This window comes from Molothrus ater, chromosome 22 (assembly GCF_012460135.2).
Source record: "Molothrus ater isolate BHLD 08-10-18 breed brown headed cowbird chromosome 22, BPBGC_Mater_1.1, whole genome shotgun sequence".
In the NCBI taxonomy this organism is placed as follows: Eukaryota; Metazoa; Chordata; class Aves; order Passeriformes; family Icteridae; genus Molothrus; species Molothrus ater.
Window position 1 is genome coordinate 4320667 of NC_050499.2, and position 18370 is coordinate 4339036.

At 45.3% G+C, this 18370-nt stretch overlaps 1 protein-coding gene across 1 annotated transcript in view; it reads right to left on the reverse strand.

Annotated features, from left to right (window-relative positions):
* Positions 1-357: 357 nt before the first annotated feature.
* The window catches only part of ATP12A (ATPase H+/K+ transporting non-gastric alpha2 subunit), a 49305-nt gene continuing 31292 nt past the window's right edge, over positions 358-18370 (reverse strand). The window contains exons 3-23 of the mRNA XM_036404836.1: positions 18276-18335; positions 16953-17156; positions 16270-16383; positions 15617-15751; positions 14949-15066; positions 14149-14417; positions 13267-13465; positions 12729-12838; positions 11856-11990; positions 11413-11605; positions 11035-11210; positions 9871-10007; positions 9078-9228; positions 7021-7189; positions 6226-6380; positions 5327-5450; positions 4780-4925; positions 3961-4094; positions 1997-2098; positions 1369-1460; positions 358-831 (exon numbers count right to left, since the gene is read on the reverse strand). Coding sequence (XP_036260729.1) covers positions 803-831; positions 1369-1460; positions 1997-2098; positions 3961-4094; positions 4780-4925; positions 5327-5450; positions 6226-6380; positions 7021-7189; positions 9078-9228; positions 9871-10007; positions 11035-11210; positions 11413-11605; positions 11856-11990; positions 12729-12838; positions 13267-13465; positions 14149-14417; positions 14949-15066; positions 15617-15751; positions 16270-16383; positions 16953-17156; positions 18276-18335 — 2952 coding nt within the window. The 3' untranslated portion in view covers positions 358-802. The remainder of the gene's footprint in view (positions 832-1368; positions 1461-1996; positions 2099-3960; positions 4095-4779; positions 4926-5326; positions 5451-6225; positions 6381-7020; positions 7190-9077; positions 9229-9870; positions 10008-11034; positions 11211-11412; positions 11606-11855; positions 11991-12728; positions 12839-13266; positions 13466-14148; positions 14418-14948; positions 15067-15616; positions 15752-16269; positions 16384-16952; positions 17157-18275; positions 18336-18370) is intronic.

Consider the following 18370-nt stretch of genomic DNA (forward strand, 5'->3'; position numbering starts at 1 on the left):
GTGTCAAGGAGGAGAGTCGTGAGTTTTTCTTTAGTATCTTTTACCTTTCTCTCTGTATCCTTTCTCTATTCTTTAGTATAGTTTAGTGCAGTATTCTTTAATATAATATAAATCATAAAATAATAAATTAGCCTTCTAAGAGCATGGAGTCAGATTCATCATTTCCTTCCTTCGTTGAGGGACTCAGAAAATAGAACATGGCTCGATTTTCAAGACACCTTTATCAGAATGGGTCAAGTGTTTGGTCTGTTAATGGGGTAAAAAGGCAGAGCTGCACTTTCCTCTGTGACCCCATTCCGCTCAGATTCTCTCAGTCTTTATTAAAAAAAAAACAAATAACACAGAGAACAGTTTTTTGGAAAAAAAAAAGTTTTATTATCAAATGATTCCTATACAGCACAATTACCCGTGGCAAGGTAAAACAGATCTAGGTGTGCACTCACTTGGAATTCAGTTCTACCAGCACAAAAATCAACAAACAACTCCTTCAGTGCAAATTAATGCCTTGGATTGTGGGGAATTCCTGTCTTGGGACTGTTTTCCTCTCAGAGTTCTCTCCAACTCCATCTTTGGACGAGGGAAAATCGTAGTAGTTACAAAAATAGGTAGCATTTCAATTTCTAGGCTTTACAGTACAGTGGGAGGTAATTTCTCAGCCTCTAAAGTCCTTTTTTCTTCATTGAATCCATGAAATCTCTTCACCCCAGCACGGGGTGGATCCATGCTCGATATTGCACAGACAGGACTTGAAAGCAGCAGAGGCTGGGCCAGGTGGGGAAGGAGCTCTCCTGTGTCAGACTCTTCAGTAATACATGTTCTTGTCCCACCAACCTGCAGGAATTAATTATTTAATTAAATATTTAATTTTAAATTAATATTTAAAACTATTTAATATTAAATTATTTAATACTGAATTAAGTAATAATTTTTAAATTATTTAAAATATTACAAATAATTATAATTAATTATATAATTTATATATGTAGATATATAAATTATATAATTATATTATATATAGTTAAATATTATATATAATATATAATATATAATATAATATATAGTATATAATATAATATATAGTATATAATTATAATATAATGTATTATATGTTATATAATATAATGTATTATATATTATAAAATATAATGCATAATATATTATATTATATGAAATTATATAATATTAAAAATAATAACTAAAAATTGGTCATTTTTCCTCAAAAAGGAAAAGTGATCATTGGATAAAATTGGTTTATTTTCAGCAGTCACCTGCAAGTGGCAGCTGAGGCGGGGGTGGGAGTGAAAGGCTGGGAAAAGACACATGAAATGGAAATGTTCCATTAAAATTCAATTAGAAGAGTGCACTCACTTCCTGGGTGTCTCCTGATGAGCAGCTTCCGGATTTCATCGTAGACCCAAATCAGGATGGCAAAAGGCACAGCCACAAACCAGTACTGGAACCTGGGAGTGGGGCAAAAGGTCTCATTCAGAGGCACCTGAGAACAGCTCAGCTGGAGTTCTGGGGTGTCTGTGCTCTTCAGTGTCACTGAAACAAATCTGCCCCCCCTTGGGCCTCTTTCCTTTCTCCTAATTAATCTCTCAAATTGATGATGAGCATGTAAAGCCTCCCAGTCTCAAGTGGTTCCTGGATTAATTAATTCCAGGTCCTATTCAGAAGGAAATTTTGCCTGGTGTTATCACAGCAATAAATCACCTGGCTGATCTATTTAAAATAGAAGTTAAATGCTGGCTGTGCTCATCAAAACCTTGGAGATGATGGAAGAAATATTTAAATGTTGGTTTTGCACAGGTGGCTTTTGGGATCCTCAACAGGAAATCCAGTAGGAGAATGTGGAAATTATGGCAATAATGGCTTTTTTGGCCAAGAAATAGTGATGAATATATGAATTTTTAAAAATATTTATCCTGCAGGGGTGCAGGATTCTGTTCTGTGCCCACAAGGAGGGCAGGAGAAGCTCAGTGGCAGCAGAGCTCACCTGAGTGGAGTGAAGTTCAGGGCTGTAACGTGTCCAAGGCCATAGGTGAGAATCAAAGCAATTCCTATCTGGGAAAATATCCCCACCCAGATGACTTTGTTCCTGCAGGAAAAACAGAGAGGAAGAGTTAACCCCCTGTGAGAGTTAAACTAACCCTAGAGTTAACCCCCTGGGAGAGGGTTAGTCCAGAGTTAACCCCCTGTGAGAGAGTTAAACTAACCCCAGAGTTAAACCCCTGTGAGAGGGTTAATCCAGAGTTAACCCCCTGTGAGAGAGTTAAACCAACCCCAGAGTTAAACCCCTGTGAGAGAGTTGAGTTAACCCCAGAGTTAAACCCCTGTGAGAGGGTTAGTCCAGAGTTAACTCCCTGTGAGAGAGTTGAGTTAACCCCAGAGTTAACCCCCTCTGAGAGAGTTAACCCCACAGTTAACCCCCTGTGAGAGGGTTAGTCCAGAGTTAACTCCCTGTGAGAGAGTTAAACTAACCCCAGAGTTAAACCCCTGTGAGAGAGTTAAACTAACCCTAGAGTTAACCCCCGTGAGATTAAATAAACCCCAGAGTTAAACCCCTGTGAGAGAATTAACCCCCTGTAAGAGTTAAATTAACTCCAGAGTTAACCCCTGTGATAGAGCTGAGTTAACCCCCTGTGAGAGAGTTGAGTTAACCCCAGAGTTAAACCCCTGTGAGAGAGTTAAACTAACCCCAGTTAACCCTCTGTGAGAGTTAAATTAATCCCAGAGTTAGCCCCCTGTGAGAGGATTGAATTAACCCCAGAGTTAACCCTCTGTGAGAGGGTTAATCCCAGAGTTAAACCTCTGTGACAGAGTTAAACTAACCCTAGAGTTAAACCCCTGTGAGAGGATTGAATTAACCCCAGAGTTAAACCCCTGTGAGAGGGTTGAGTTAACCCTCTGTGACAGAGCTGAGTTAAACCCCTGTGAGAGGGTTGAGTTAACCCCAGAGTTAACCCCCTGTGTGCCAGCAGGACCCTTCTGGATGCCTGCAATGCCCCGCTCCAGGTGAGCTCTGCAGGCACAGGGCTGGGCACCTCTGTCCTGTACCCCAAGTGCTCCTGCCTGTCCTGGCAGCATTCCCAGCCCAAATCCAGCTGTGGGAGACACCCAGCAGCGCTTCCCAAGGCTCCTGCTGCTCTGGGAATGCGCTCAGGGTGACTCAGGTGTTAATGCAGGGAGGAAGCACACACAGGTGTAGGCCCAGCAGCTGCAGATAAAGGATGGAAAATAAATTGCTCTGCTATCAGAAACGCCGGGAGGCAATGCCAGCTCTGCTGCTGGCCTCTGGCCCAGCTGATATTTGGAATTCTCCTGGGGCTGGAGGTTTGCAGAGGGCGGCCAGCGCTGTCTGGGGGAGTTTGGCCAGCTGGTATCTCCCTTCCCAGAGCCTCAAGTTATCTCAGAGAAGTTCAGACTCGCTATCTCTTGATAAGGAGTTCAGAAAGTAATCTGGAAGAGAAACTCCCTTTTTTTTTTTTTCTAGTAAACATTTTAATGAATGGAAAGTTGGTTTTAAACTAGTGCATTTTCGGAACAACCAGCACAATGTCTTTAAAGAAAATCCCTACCCTGAAGCAGAAAAGAGCCTGAGGGGAGGTGTAATAAAATATTTGCCTGAGATTTGTGATTGTTTAAGGCCAGGCTTAATCTTTGTGCAAAGACTGAAAGTGAGAGGGCCAAATCACTGAGCTCACCTGCTTCTGAAGGGAGCAGGAGGCTAACTTAAACTGCAGGTTTAGATTAGATAGGAGAAAAATCCTTCCCTCAGAGGGAAATTCTTCCCAGTGAGGCCCTGGCACAGGTGCCCAGGGAAGCTGTGGCTGCCCCTGATCCCTGGCAGTGCCCGAGGCCAGGCTGGAGCAGCCTGGGATGGTGGAAGGTGGGATGAGATGAGCTTTAGGGTCTCTTCCAACCCAAACCATCCTGGGACTGTGCCTCTACAAAACTCACCTGAAGAGGCCCTGGCGGAAAATGGAATTTCTGCGAGTTTTCCTGATGATCAGATCAGCCACCTGCTGGATGGTGATGCTGACAAAGAAGGCTGTGTAGCCAGTCCACTGCAGGTACATGCGCTGGTAGTGGGTCTGCAGAGCCAAAGAAACACCAAAACCTTTTTAATTCACACCCTCCCACCTCCCCCAGGCTGCTGCAAACATCCCTGGGAGGCTTCATGGTGTGAATGCAGGGTTCCTCCAGATTTAGGCACAGAACGCTCAGATTTGGGCCCAGCTTTATTCCAGGGCTGAGTCACGAGGCTGCAGCACCAGCTGGGGGTGAGGGGTGTTCGTGTGGATTTATCAATGCCTCCTGTGCCTTGTGATTCTGCAGGGAGAGGGGGAGGCTGCAGAGGACTTGGCAGAGGGGCTGGGAGAGGATGGTGAGGATTGATTTTGAGGGGTTTGACCACCCAGACCAGAGAGGAAGGTGCACCTGCAGGGGCTGTGAGTGAGAAGGTGGCAAACTGTTGAAGAATGAATGAAGGAGCAGAGGCTGAATGAAGGAGCTGTGCGACAGGAAGCCCTAAAGAGTCTCTCCTGCAGGAACATCAGCTGAAAACTAATTCTCTTTGCATTTAACCCTCATTTGCATTCCCTATCCCTTTATTTTGGGGGAATTTTAAAGCAAGCAGGTGGGCAGGGAATTTAGTCAGGGCGGAATTTTCTGTGTGGATTCCTAATAATTAATTCCCATTAATAATTAATTCCTAATAATTCATTCCTATTCATTCATTCCTATTAATTGCAAAGGGGATTTCCAGGGCTGCTTTACCCATTGCTGTCCGTAGGAATCCTCAAAGTCGTTGATGGCGTTGTTCTCCCAGTTCACCCTCACTCCCAGCAGCGTGGAGGGCAGGAAGCCCTGCTCAGCATAGACCGTGAAATAGGTGACAAAGGCCCCCACCGACTGCATGATTCCTGCAGAAACAAAGGGGCAGCAATGAGGAAAAACCGAATTTAAGGAGCGCTGGGGGGTGTGCTGGATGCATGAAACATGCCGGAGGTAGTTTAAGAGTTTTGGCGCTGTGAATTTCTCGCCCTCTGTAGATAAAACCTCATTTTATTGCTGAATAATGAGCAACAGGAGGGGGCTGGTGGGTTTGCAGTGGAAGGGGTTGAGTTTCAGCTCCTAAATTTGCCCTAAATTTTTTTTTTTTAATGAATTAGCTTGAGTCTTGCTTTGCTGACACAAGAGAGAGAGTTTGGAAGGCCAACCCACCAATCTGCAGGTAGGAGTAAATTTATATATTTTTTTAAAATGAATCAGCTTGAGTCTTGCTTTGCTGACACAAGAGAGAGAGCTTGGGAGGCCAACGCACCAATCTGCAGGTAGGAGTAGACAGCCAGCTGCTGGTTCACCAGCCGGTCCCTCCTCTTGTTCCGGGGTCTCCTGTTCATGATGTCACTCTCAGCTTTCTCATAAGCCAGTGCCACCGAGGGGATCTGCAAGAGAAACAAACCCTCAGGGGCTGGGGGGCAGCATTTGCCCCATTCTCAGGGGTTTAGCAGCAATTTGTGGTTCCCAAGTGGTTCTGCTGAATGATGGCAGAACAGAGGAGAGGAGGATCTGTATGGGTCCCTAATAAATAATTGATTCCTAATAATTTGTTCCTATTAATTGGAAAGGGTTTGGGGGAAATCTGAAATATGCATGGATATGGTGATCAGTACAAAAGGCTAGAGGAAGTTAAAAATAATTGAACATTATATTATTATATATATTGTTAAAGATATTGTGTTATATATTTATATATTAGTGTATATATAAATATATACTATATATATTATATATAGTATATAATAATATATATTATTATATTATATAATTATTTTATATAATTATTTTATTATTATACATAATTGTTATATATATTTATATATTAGTACATATGATATAAATTATGATATATAATTATATTCTATAATTATTATTATCAGAACTTCCTATCAGCATTTATTATTATTATTATTGTTATTATTATACCTAATTATTCACTGCTGATTTTAGGCTGCATCAGTTGTCTTTGCTTTCTGCTCCCTCCCTGCAGGCTGTTGTTGTTTTCTACTCTTATTTCTCTCTACCTGCCTGCTTTTAGTCCCTTTTTTCGCTGCCTTTCTCATCTGTAGGATAAATCCCCTGTTCAGATGTGCCTCCGCCCCAGCCCCTGTCCCTGGCAGGATATTCCAGCAGGAAAGGACTGTGGAGCTCCCAACTCACAATGTCCGTGCCCAGGTCGATGAAGAGGATGGTGATGGTGCCAATGGGCATGGGGATGCTGGCAATGATGTAGATGAGGAAGGGGCAGAGCTCAGCAATGTTCTTGGTCAGGGTGTAAGCAATGGTTTTCTTCAGGTTGTCAAAGATCAGGCGGCCTGGGGGAAGAGAAAATTCTTCTGTCAAAGGGAATTTTTATCAGCAAAAAAGCTCAATTTAACTAAATGAGGTGGAAACATTTAGTGCTTATTTCTGCTTTCCTCATGTGTTTCATCATGCATTTTGTAATTTGGTTTTGTTGGGATTTTTAAGCTCCCCTCCCTTAAAGGCTTCTGAAAAGTCAAGTGTAATAGAACATTTCTTTGGATGAGGCAGTTTGAGGGGAAAAACCTCGTTCTCCAAAATGCTGTGGTTGTGATGGAAACCACAAACTCTTTACAGTGAAAGAAGAGTGGGGTGAGTGCTCCTGTCTTAGGTGGAGCACAGTGAAGGTGAGGTGTGAGAAAATAATAGAGGGAAAAGGTGGAGAAAATAATTTCCATCTTTGTGAGGCTTCAGACTGCATTGGAACAGGTCAGGAAGTGCTTTTATCTGAAGTTTGATCAGAGACAGCAAATCTTTATTATGTGTGAGGAGGGAGATTATTTCCTTATTCTCTGGCTGTCGTGTGTAGACATGGATTTAATTCCCAGCTTTGCCAAATATCAAATCCACAATTCCAGAAAGAGAAGAGAGGAAGATCAGGAGGCCCTGCCAGCAGCTTCCAGCTCAAAAAGTGGGAAACAACATTATCCTTACCTTCCTCCACTCCTGTGACAATGGAAGCAAAGTTATCATCCAGCAGGACCATATCAGCTGCATTTTTGGCTGCATCAGAGCCAGCAATCCCCATAGCAATCCCAATATCTGCTTTTTTTAGGGCAGGGGAGTCGTTGACTCCATCTCCAGTCACGGCGACCACAGCTCCCTGGAACACACAAAAGCATCCAGATGTGGGTTTGGGAGCAGAGGGTGGATCCTGCCAGCATCAATCCTTAAATTTCTAACAGAAAAATGCTGATAGGAAGTTCTGATTCCTCTCTGTACCCATGTCAAACACAGCCAGGGATCAGGAGGGTGGTGGGCAGGGCTGGGAGAGCAAGCTCAGAGTTTGTGTGGTTCCCTTTAGAGCAGAGACCTGGAAAATTCAGGGATGTGGTTCACTGCATCCTGAAGAGTGGACATCTCAATTAGATGCATTTCAAATGCAATTAATCTGATAGTTTGGTATAAAGAGGATTTAAGATTTGGATGTCTCCTCTATGTTCGTGGTCCATCCCTGTCTGAGCAGAGCCAGGCTCACCTCTGACATCTGGGGGAGGTTTGATTAACACAAAATGTCCTGTTTTTTTTTTTTTTTAATTAAGTGCTACAGAAACAGCCAGGCTTCATCTGATTCATAAATTATGTAACTGTTGAGTTAGAGCCTGTCCTCATCCTATCCCAACAGCTTCTGTCCATCCTCAGTCTGTGCTGGAATTTCTCTACTAATCCAGAAGATGGAAAACTCTGATTATCCAACTCAGCTTCTTTGTTATCTTCCTGAGCATCTCCTGCAGCTCCAGGCTCTGCTCTGGCTGATGCAGAAGTTTCTGGCTTGGTTCAAGGCAGGGTGCTCAGAGTGGGGACAAAGCCAGGCAAACTGATTAATAAAATGCTGAATTTCCTGTCCCTGGGGGAATTGAGCACAGTGTCACTACCTATAAATAATGCCATGTACAGAAAGGCTTATAAGCTCTAAGTGCTAAACATAGCTGGAGTCTGGCTGGGGGAGGGTGTTCCTTTTCATCCCTAAAGAGCCAAATCTGCCAGGAGTGTGGGAGTCTGAGCAGTGCAGAGCACGTTTACCCACCGTGTGCCGAACAGAGACCATTCAAAAAATAAAAACCACATCAAATTGAAAAGTTTTATCTCTTTTTTTTTTACTCCCTGGAGAGCCCTCCAGGCTTAAACCCAAAGAGCTGATAAAATGCTGATTGGGAAGCTCAGTGCTGGCACGACTACAAAAATAAAATAATATCTTACGCCACATCTTCTTCTCTACAAAGTCCAGGCACAGCACTAGTGTGGCTTTAATTCACAAAATCTACTTGGAAGACGTCATTTTTTAGTGGAGAGTCTTTTGATGGCAATTTTCATCTTTTACAGAGCTCTGTAATTTTATTTTTTTTTCCTCCTATGCTGGCTGCACTCCAGGCTGCTTTACATAATATTGCCCATGGATGGGACAAACTGTCTTTAAATCCTGCTGCCTGATTTACAGCCCTGAGAAGTAGCACAGATAAGACCTGGTGGTGCACGAATCATGCTCTGGCATTCTGTGGGGTTCCTACCTCAGAATCACAAATAATCTAGGCTGGGAAAGAGCTGTGAGCTCACCTGCTCACCCAGCACTGCCACTAAGCAGTTCCACTCCCAAACATTCCTGTGGGCAGGAGGATATGGCTCTGAGCGGCCACAAGAGATAAGAGGAGAGGATGTGGCAGCAGCATTGCTTTTATCTGGGTTTAAAGAATTCCCGAGGGAATTCTCCTTCCCAGCCAGGGCACAGGAGGCTTTTTGTGCTTCTCAGAGTGCCAGGGACAATCCATGCTCTGGCCACAGCTCCAAACCCAGGGAAAGCTCATTTTGTCACCAGGAGCTGTGTCTGCAGCAGGAATTTGAGCGGCTTGGATTGAGTCCAGGCAGCATTTGTGGCCATCTGTTAGATAATGTTCTGGCACGGGGAAAAGACTATAAACAGAGCTTAGGGAGCACTGGGAATTGGCTCCCAGCCTCCAAACCCTGATGTGTGACCTTTGCCAGGCCTGCCTCACCTGCCTCTGACAGCCCTCCACGATGATCAGCTTCTGCTGGGGCGAGGTGCGCGCGAAGACGATCTCGGCGTGCTCGCGCAGGATCGCGTCCAGCTGCTCTGAGCTCATGTCCTTCAGCTCCATCCCATTCACCACGGCTGCTGTGGCTTCCCTGCAAGAGCCACGGGCAGGGCAGGGTGGATTTTTGGATTAGGAGGGAGGAAATAGTGCATTCGTGGGATGGGCATGCAGCTGGATGGCGGGGAAAGCAGCAAATTGAGTTAATTGCAGAGGCGTTTGCTGTTAATCAGCAGGAGTTGAATGAAAGGCACTGCAGAAATCCAGAGTTGATCACAGTCACTTCTGGATACAGAGGGGTCTCATTGAAGCTTCAGAAAATGCATTTTAAAGAGGCCTCTCACTGGGAGGAGCAGAGGAAGACATCACTTCTGCAAAGAGCTTTTATCCTTCCCTTGTGATGCTATTTTTTCCCCATTTAAGGGGTGAAGGAGGAATTTGGGCTGATGGTCCAAACTGTGTCGTGTGATGCTGAATTTTGCTCTGTGTGTGTGTGTGTTTAGTCAAACAGGCAGTGACAGTGACTTCCACATGATGTGCAAAGAATAATTCACCAGATTTTCTTCACGGGCAGCAGAGATGAAAACCACCGAGGGGACACATTTAGGTGGAGATGACTCAAGAGTGGGAATGTGTCATAAAAATCCAGAAAGCAGCAGGGATGTAGAATAAAAGCACCGTGGAGGGAGCAGGGAAATGAAGCCCTGGGTGCTGCCCAGGCTCTGCTGGCTCTCACCTCCTGTTGACCTGCTCCACAGGGATGTTGAGGCGCTTGGCAATGTCCTCCACGGTCTCGCTGGTGGCTGAAATGATGCCCACGCTCTTGGCAATGGCCTTGGCCGTGATGGGATGGTCGCCAGTGACCATAATGACCTGAGAAAGGGACAAGTGAGTGCCAAATGGCCAAGGGTGGAGGGAGATAAGGGGGAATGTCCGGTTTTGAGGAGCTGGAAGCACTTTGGGATCAGAGCAGTGCTGTGTACACAGCAGAGGAGATTAGGGGCGGTAATTGCCCAGCTCTGTATCAACATCTGGGCTCTGCCTCTCTTCCTGAGGCTGCTTTATCAGGGCTCTGGAGGAAGAACTCGTCACAGGCAGCCAGATTAGAATAATGCAGAATAAAGGAGCCCTTATATAAGGATCTATATTAGGTATGTTCAGTGGGGAGGGTTTGTTAGGATATTGCATCTTAAAATGGATCCTTGTGACTGAGGTGTCCTGACAGATAAGGCACAGCCTTTTCTTGCTTTTCTCAAAGAAAAATTGCCAGATCTGTCTTCAAGCTACAGAAAATTTCCTCAGGGTTGGGGTTTTGGATTCATCTCATCTGAGATCTCTAATTCCAAATAGGATTTTCCTTGATTTAGATAGATTTCCCTGCTGCTTAGGGCTGAAAGTTTACTTGTGGGTCCCAGGGAGTGAAATTAGGGGAATTACTGCTTCAGGTTCTGCTTGAATAGTGTTAAGATTGGTGATTCCTCTGGGTAAATGTTCAAAGCAGTGTCCTGACGCCTTCTCTAGAGCTGTTTCTATCAATCACCTTACTCTGTTTCCAAGCAAGTAATTCCAGCTGGTGTGGGTTCTGTATTCTAGAAATGGATCTGATGAGAGAGTATCTGAGCTTTTGCAAATTTGGATTTCCGGGTCTGAGTTTTTTGTGCAGCTCCTTTAGTCTGATTCTCACTTAAATAAAAATGTTTTGTCTCTAGGGATTTTCTAGATTGAAATTATACAATGGTATGAACTAAGGTTAAGATTTTCGGTAGTCGTTGCTAGAAAGTTAATTAGTGATGATGTGGTGGAAGATCTTAAATTTTAAACACTTCAAATAATACCTAAAATAATCCTAATGAGTCTTTCTGTAGTGAAGCCACTGCGTTTTTCTCTGTAAAGTCCTCACCTTGATGCCAGCACTGCGGCACTTGGAGACAGCGTCAGGCACCGTGGAACGAGGTGGGTCAATCATGGACAGGAGCCCCACAAAGCACAGGTTGGAGGTTGGGAAGTTCATGGAATCTGTGTCAAACTGGAAGGTCTCTGGAAACTCATTCTCAGGCAGGTACAAGTGGCAGAAACCTGAAAAGGTATTTAGGTTGGTGTGATGGGCAGGAAAATGTGGGAGAAAGAGGAGAGGCTTTGCTCTTGCCCATGTGACTCCAGCAGTTAACCATTTCTCCAGGCATGCTGGATGTGCCAAGACTTTAAACCCCATTTCATATGTTCTACAGCTGGATTTTACCCCATTTTAATTGTTCACCCCATTTTCCCAGGCACTCACCCAGCACTCTCTCCCCCATGCCCCCCAGCTCCATGTAGGCTGTCTGGAAAGCTTCTGCCTTCTCGCTGTCCAGAGGCTCTTCCTTGCCGTTGATCATGATGGTGCTGCACCTCTCCAAAATCCTCTCTGGAGCACCTTTCATCACCAGCAGGAAGCGTTTGTCCTGGGGGTCGTCGGTCTCGTGGATGGAGAGCTGCGCCACAAACAGGAGAGGGGTTGGAAGAGCTCAAATTGTCCTCATTTCCTTCTATTTTCCCATGGGATTAATGTTCTTTTCCATGAAGAAATCATGAATCCCATCAAGTGGAATGAGCTGTCTCTATTAGAACTTGAATTTCCTCTGTTGTTGAATTACCCCATTAGGGCTTCCAGATCACCCATTGCTGCATCAGGCCCAGTGATTGAAGCAATCTGGCACGATGTCCAAAAAAAAAGAAACACACCTGGAATTTGTTGGTGGAGTTGAAAGGGATTTCAGCCACTTTCCTGTTCTGTGCTCTAATGCTCATCACGTCCCCCAGAATGACCTCAGAGAATTTCAGCAGAGCTGTCTCAGAGGCATCTCCAACCACGACCCTCTGTGGGCAAAAAGGAAGAAAACATTTTACTTTTTACATTTCCACAATTCCATGGCATGCTGCACACTTCAGCATGGAATCTCCAAGGAAGATCTCCAATCTTCACTTCAACAAGGAATCTCCATTTTTATGTTCAAGTTAACCTAGAAAAAATATTAAAATAGAATTTGAGGATGTCTGCTTTGCTCTTGGAGTTAGAACAGAGCCACAGCAAACTGTAAAGCGGATTTGGGGTCACATTCAGGGCACTGCAGGTGAGCTGAGGCACAAACCCAAATTAATTTGAAGATAGCATTGATGAGTAAACAGCAGGTTTGTCCTGGTAGCCCAGTCAGTAGAATTTACTACCTTCAAGCAGTCATGTGGAAAGACATCAATTAAGGCATGTTTACCTTTGCTATAATAAATTAACAGTGCAGTAATTACTGCTCCTGCTACTTGTCTTGCCTTTTTCCTGGCAGGCACAGTTGGGTTTGGACAATGCACAGGAGTTTTTGGGGTTGTCCTGTGCAGGGCCAGGAGTTGGGATTGTGGATCTCCTCCAATTCAGGAAAATCTGCATTTCTATGCTTTTGGATCTGTGGATTTTTTATCCTGTGTTAAATATTTTGTGTGAGTGTACAGCAGTAAAACCACCGTCAGTAAGAACTTACTGGTAAAATGGAGATTGTTAAAACCAAACAGAGAAAATTGCTTTTTCAGAGGAAGGGAACTAAGCTGGTGTGAAGTCAGCAGTACCTTCATGATGGGGAGATTTTCCTGTCCTGGCCGGAATTCCGCCCGGTTGCAGAGAGTGACAATTTTTGATAATGCTGTCCATGAGGGGGAACTTTGATCAAAGGGCTGGGCTGAGAGAAGAAAAACACACATTGCATCTTTTAGCACGTTGCATGACACAAGTAAAATCTTAACTGTGAAAAAACAGGACTGACTTATGGGCAGAAAAAAATTATTCTTTTCACAGCTTCTTTTATGGAAAAAAAATTGATATAAATTTTCCCTTTAGCAGTGCTAAAGGCAAAGGGGCTTGGATGATGTTCGTTTGCTTAATTCCCTACTAAATGTACTCTTGGCAAAAGGTTCTGAGTAGAACCTCCTTCAGGTTTACTTCCTGTGAGTGGAATTCAATATTAATTATTTTTTTTCACATCTCACATGGCTAAGGAGGGATTTCCATGTGTAGAAGGAAGATATGTCTGATTTAGTCACCAAAAATGAGCATCCTGGGATGGATCCAGGTATGTGCCCCTTCCCACACCCCCACTTTCCCATTTACTTGTTTGATCTTCACTGGTGTCAGCTGAGTAGATCTGGTTGTCAAACCAGAGGTGGGCAACAGTCATCCTGTTCTGGGTGAGGGTGCCTGTCTTGTCGGAGCAGATGATGGAGGTGGAGCCGAGGGTTTCCACGGCCTCCAGGTTCTTCACCAAGCAGTTCTTCTTGGCCATGCGCTTGGCCGTGAGGGACAGGCTCACCTGCAGGAGGGAAGGGGTCCAGCTGTCACCAAGGTGTGGCTACACACAGGTGTGACAAGACTGTGATCTCCTGGTAGATCTTTTGTGGGGTTGGTAAGAGAATATTTTAAATTTTTCATTTTTGTTGGCTGCAGTGCGTTTTTTTTTCTCCATTTTTTAATTTAGAATCTGAGGTTGTAACTAGCACAGGTAGATTTGCTGCTGATAGGAACCTACTGCCTGCTGATAGAAATAATAATGTCTTATCAATCAAGAGGTTGTTTGGGATGGAAGAACCTGCAAAGGGCAGGGAGCTGCTGGTCACCAGCTCCATGGATCCTGCAATGATTCCCTTCATTCTTTGCTGCTGGGGTGCTTTGGAGCCAGCAGTGTGTGCTGCTCCTCAGGCAGGGAGGGATTTTAGTGCTGGACAATTGGTAATAAGTGGAGTTTTCATGTGACTTTCAGGGTACAATGTCCCCACTTCCAAGCGGGAGCGGGTGGTGGGGAAATGAGTCACGTCACCGTACTTGGCAGCCATCGAGGCAGAGCAGCACTTGAACTTAAACCCCAGCTGGGTTTGAGATGAATGACTCAGTTACACCAGAATTACCCAAATGAAGGGTTTATCCTTGCAATAAGAACCCCCACCGCTCTCCAAACCCAACCCAGCCCAGAGCTGGAGAACCCCAGCGCAGACTCACCGTCACCGTGGCCAGCAGCCCCTCGGGCACGTTCGCCACGATGATGCCGATGAGGAAGATGATGGAGTCCAGGATCTTGTAACGCATGGAAACGGAGATGATGAAGAAGAGGACCCCGATGGAGATGGCCACCCCTGCCACCAGGTACACGAAGTGCTCGATCTCGATGGCGATGGGCGTCTTCTCGTTGCCCACGCCCGAGGCGAGGGAGGCGATGCGGCCGATGATGGTGCGGTCCCCAGTGTTGATGACAATGCCGGTGGCAGTGCCTGCAGGGACAAAAAAGCTGTCACCTCCAGGGCACACAAACACTCAGAGGAAGCTGCAGCCTGACATTCCAACAGGTATTGGTGGAAAAACTGTGAGGAAACTGCCGTCAGTTCAAATCCAAATCAATTCGTTGATTGGTGCGGCCATAACCACGCTGCATGTTGGAACAAATGCTGAGTGTGACCATCCCCAAGGTCACTCTTTAATCTGCTCAGGTCAAAATTCATGTGGGCAATTAAACCTCTCTGAAGTTCCTCAAAGCAGAATTGCTCAAATGATTTAGCAGGACCAAGCAGTGCCTGTGCTGGTGCCTTTTTGGGGGTCCTGCTCTCTGTACGCTGATATATAACAAAAATTAGGAACATTCAGCTCCCCTGAAGTTGCTGCATAGAGGTGAAAGATTAACGAGAAAAAAAGATAAAAGGATGTAAAGACGTGCACACAGGATGATAAACCTGGCTGGAGCCAGTGGAGAAACATATAAAGAGGATAAAATGGGATTTCCATGCCCATTTTCAGGGTCAGCTCACCTTCCACGCAGGTGGTGGAGTAGAATGCAATGTTCCTGGTCTCCAGGGGGTTCTCGTGGGTGAACTCACAGGAGCGGGACTGTGGCTCTGACTCCCCTGTGAGTGAAGAATTGTCCACCTTTAATGAAAGGGAGACATGCCCAGATTAAAGTCAGCAGTGCACAGAGGTGTCCAGCCCGGGAGGTGAGGTGGCAGCTTCATCCATAATCAGTGACATCAGCATCTCTCAATGCCTCTTCTCTGAGCTGCTGCTGTCCCTGACAGAGCCTCTTTCTGTGGGAATTCAGGTCAGCCAATGCTGTGTGTCTGTGTGTCTGTGTGTCTGCGTGTCTGTGTGTCTGTCAGTGGGATTTTCAGCAGCCACCTGAGAAAACACCCAAATTTTGAGGATCTGCCTCCAGTGGAAACTCTCAGTCATGCATTGGTGCATCTGCCCTGTCCTGGCAAAGAGCAGAGCAAGAACATGGTGTGGACTCCTTGGATGTTAGGGAGGTGTCAATCCTAGAGGAGCTCAGCATCACATTCAGGCTTCTGCTCTCTGACTTCATTAATTATGTCCAGTCACAGCTCTAATTCCCCATAGTGGCTGTGTAGAAATCCTTCCTATGTAATAAATCACTCCAAACTCTGTTTTCCCTCTTTCCTTTGCTCTTCCAGGCCCTGTTTACCTTGCAGCCCTGAGTGAAGATGAGGCGAATGTCTGCAGGGATCCTGTCCCCACCCTTGATCTCCACGATGTCCCCAACCACCAGCTGGTCTGCTGGCAGCTCCTTCTTCTCGGCATCCCTGAGGACAAGAGCTTGCTGGAAGACAGAAAGGGGACAAAAATCAGCTTTATGCCATCCTCTACACTGAGATCCTCGCCTCTGTTCTGGGACACAGCCAGAGCAGGGTGATGGAGAGGAAATGTGAGAATATTTGACATCCAGGTGGACAGCTCAGCCTGGAATTTGGGAGATTTGAGATGGGAAGTGGCCTTGGAGATGGGGAAATGCCTTCCAGGGATGTGCTCACACGCCATCAGGGCTGTGGGCAAAAGCAGTGGGCTGCAAACTGTGAAACCCAGCACATTTCACCCTTTTGCAGGTTTGAACTGGGCACTGAGATCTCGAACCCAGTGCTGGATGGAGAACAGGGATGTGCATCCCACAATTCACAGATCCATGAAAGCAACCCGTGTGCTTGTTAGCAATGCTTTGTGATTCAGGACGTTTATCTGGGTCATTTGCCAAGAGATAAATTCAAGTTGAGCTTGCTGGGCTTCCCTCATGCATTATTGGCATGAATTCTGGTCTCAGTTGAAAGGGACTGTGGTTCTCACCTGTGGGATCATCTTGCTGAAGCTGGCCATGATGTTTGTGCTTTTGGCTTCTTGATAATAAGCAAAGATGCCAGTGAGGATGACAACCAGGGCCAGGACTACTCCGAGGTAGAGCTGATCAATAAAAGATATAATTTGGTTAATTTATACAAATTTTCATAATTCCTCTGTTCGAATGCATCGGTTCTGTGTTGCTTTAAAATGAGGTTTTGGCCAGGTTAAAAGACAGGTTAAGAAAAGAACATTCAGGTGTTGGCTTGCAAATGATCAATTAAAGCTTTTTTGTGTGTTTTAATAATCTAAAATCCTTCTCTAAACTGACACAATCATGAACAAATTAGTGTAAAAAATAAAAAAAAATAGCAGAGTATAACTCAAAGGGGAATTCGTCAGAGACTCTTTAGTCTCTGGCTGAAGTCAGAGTCTAAAGTCTCCAGATATTTTTACTGCTCTCGGAATTCTCAAGAATTGTGATTATACCCAGTGGCTATCAAACCTTTGCCCAGGCACTCTTTCAGCGAGTGATGTGGTGGTGTTTGAGCTTTTATCAGACGTGTTTGGCAGCAGGAGACTCTGGTGAGAACAAGAGGCCTCCTTGTAGTTACTGAGTAACTGTGGAGTATTTAAATCACGCCAAGCGTGGCGGGGCCCGGCGCTGGCGGGGTGGGCGCTCATCCACTCACGTTGTCAAAGGCTGAATCCACCCCCTGAGCCAGCTGGATGCCAAAGGAGATCCAGGAGAAGCCAGCCCCGATCCACAGGAGGATGGAGAAGCCCCCGATCATCTGCTTGAGGAACTTCACGATTTCGGGGGTGGCTTTGGGGGGAGTGAGCGCGTTGGGGCCGTCCCGAGCCAGAATCTCTGCTGCTCTTGCACTTGAGAGACCCTGCAGAAGGAGGTGACATGTTCGCAGTGAAACCACAAAGAGACTTTTACCCCAGCTCAGAACAAAATGCTCGTGCTGCTGCTTTACATGTTTACATGTTTTTCATATTTACAATGAAATTACAGATTTTTACCCCAGCTCAGAACAAAATGCCCGTGGTGCTTTTTTCTTTTTTTTCACACATTCACAATAAAATCACAAAGAGATTTTTTACCCCACCTCAGAGCAAAATCCTCGTGCTGCTGTTTTTTTTTCACACGTTCACAATAAAATCACAGAGATTTTTACCCCAGCTCAGAACAAATGCCTGTGCTGCTGTTTTTTTGCACGTTTACAGGAAATCACAAAGAGATTTTTACCCCAGCTCAGAACAAAATGCCCGTGCTGCTGTTTCTTTCAAGGTTGTTTGTGTCACAAAGCAGCTGCAACTCTGATTTCCAAACCTCCTGATTTCAGAGTGGCTGCTATTAATTATCTGTTGTGGAGAAACAGCTATTTCTTATTTCTTCTGGAGCACTGAATTTGGGGCCACAACCATCAGGAGTTTCCAGTCTGTTGGTTTTCAATCCAATCTACCTGGACTAAGTGTTTGGAAAGCCAGGGGAAAACTGACATTCTTTTGCTGCTGCTTCGGCATTTCCACAACGTGTTTGCAGCTCAGGAGGTTCTTGAAATTCTTGTCTGGGCTCTGGCCACATTCAGTCCTTTGATATTCAAATGTCAGGTGTCAAAGGGACTCAGGTGTAGTTTCTCAAATTTGGATTTTCCTTCAAAATCAGCTCAAGCCATGCAGTCTTTGGCTATAAACTGCTACAGTGCAAAGTGAATTGTGGTGAAATCAAAAGATCAGATAACAGCTTTAGAAAAAATGAGGTGCTGGTGCAAACCCCTGAGGTCCCATTTTTGATTTCAAAGCAGTAGCTCAGCTTTCTTCAGCCTCGAGAGAAGCTCCACTTTAAACCCAGGGCAGCGCTCGTCGGCTTGATGGTTTAGGCTTTACTGGGAGCATCAGTGCAGGCACCCACACACATCTAATAATGAAATTCCTGCTCCTGGGAGCTCTGGGGAGGCCAGAGGAACCTGACTGAGGCAGTTCCTTAGGAAGCCCTAGGCACTTACTTTGTCAATGCTGGTACCATACTTCATCTCCAGCTCCGAGGTGCTGAGCCTGTGGTCATCCTGCATCCCAGGAGAGACAGAAAATGACAGTGAGC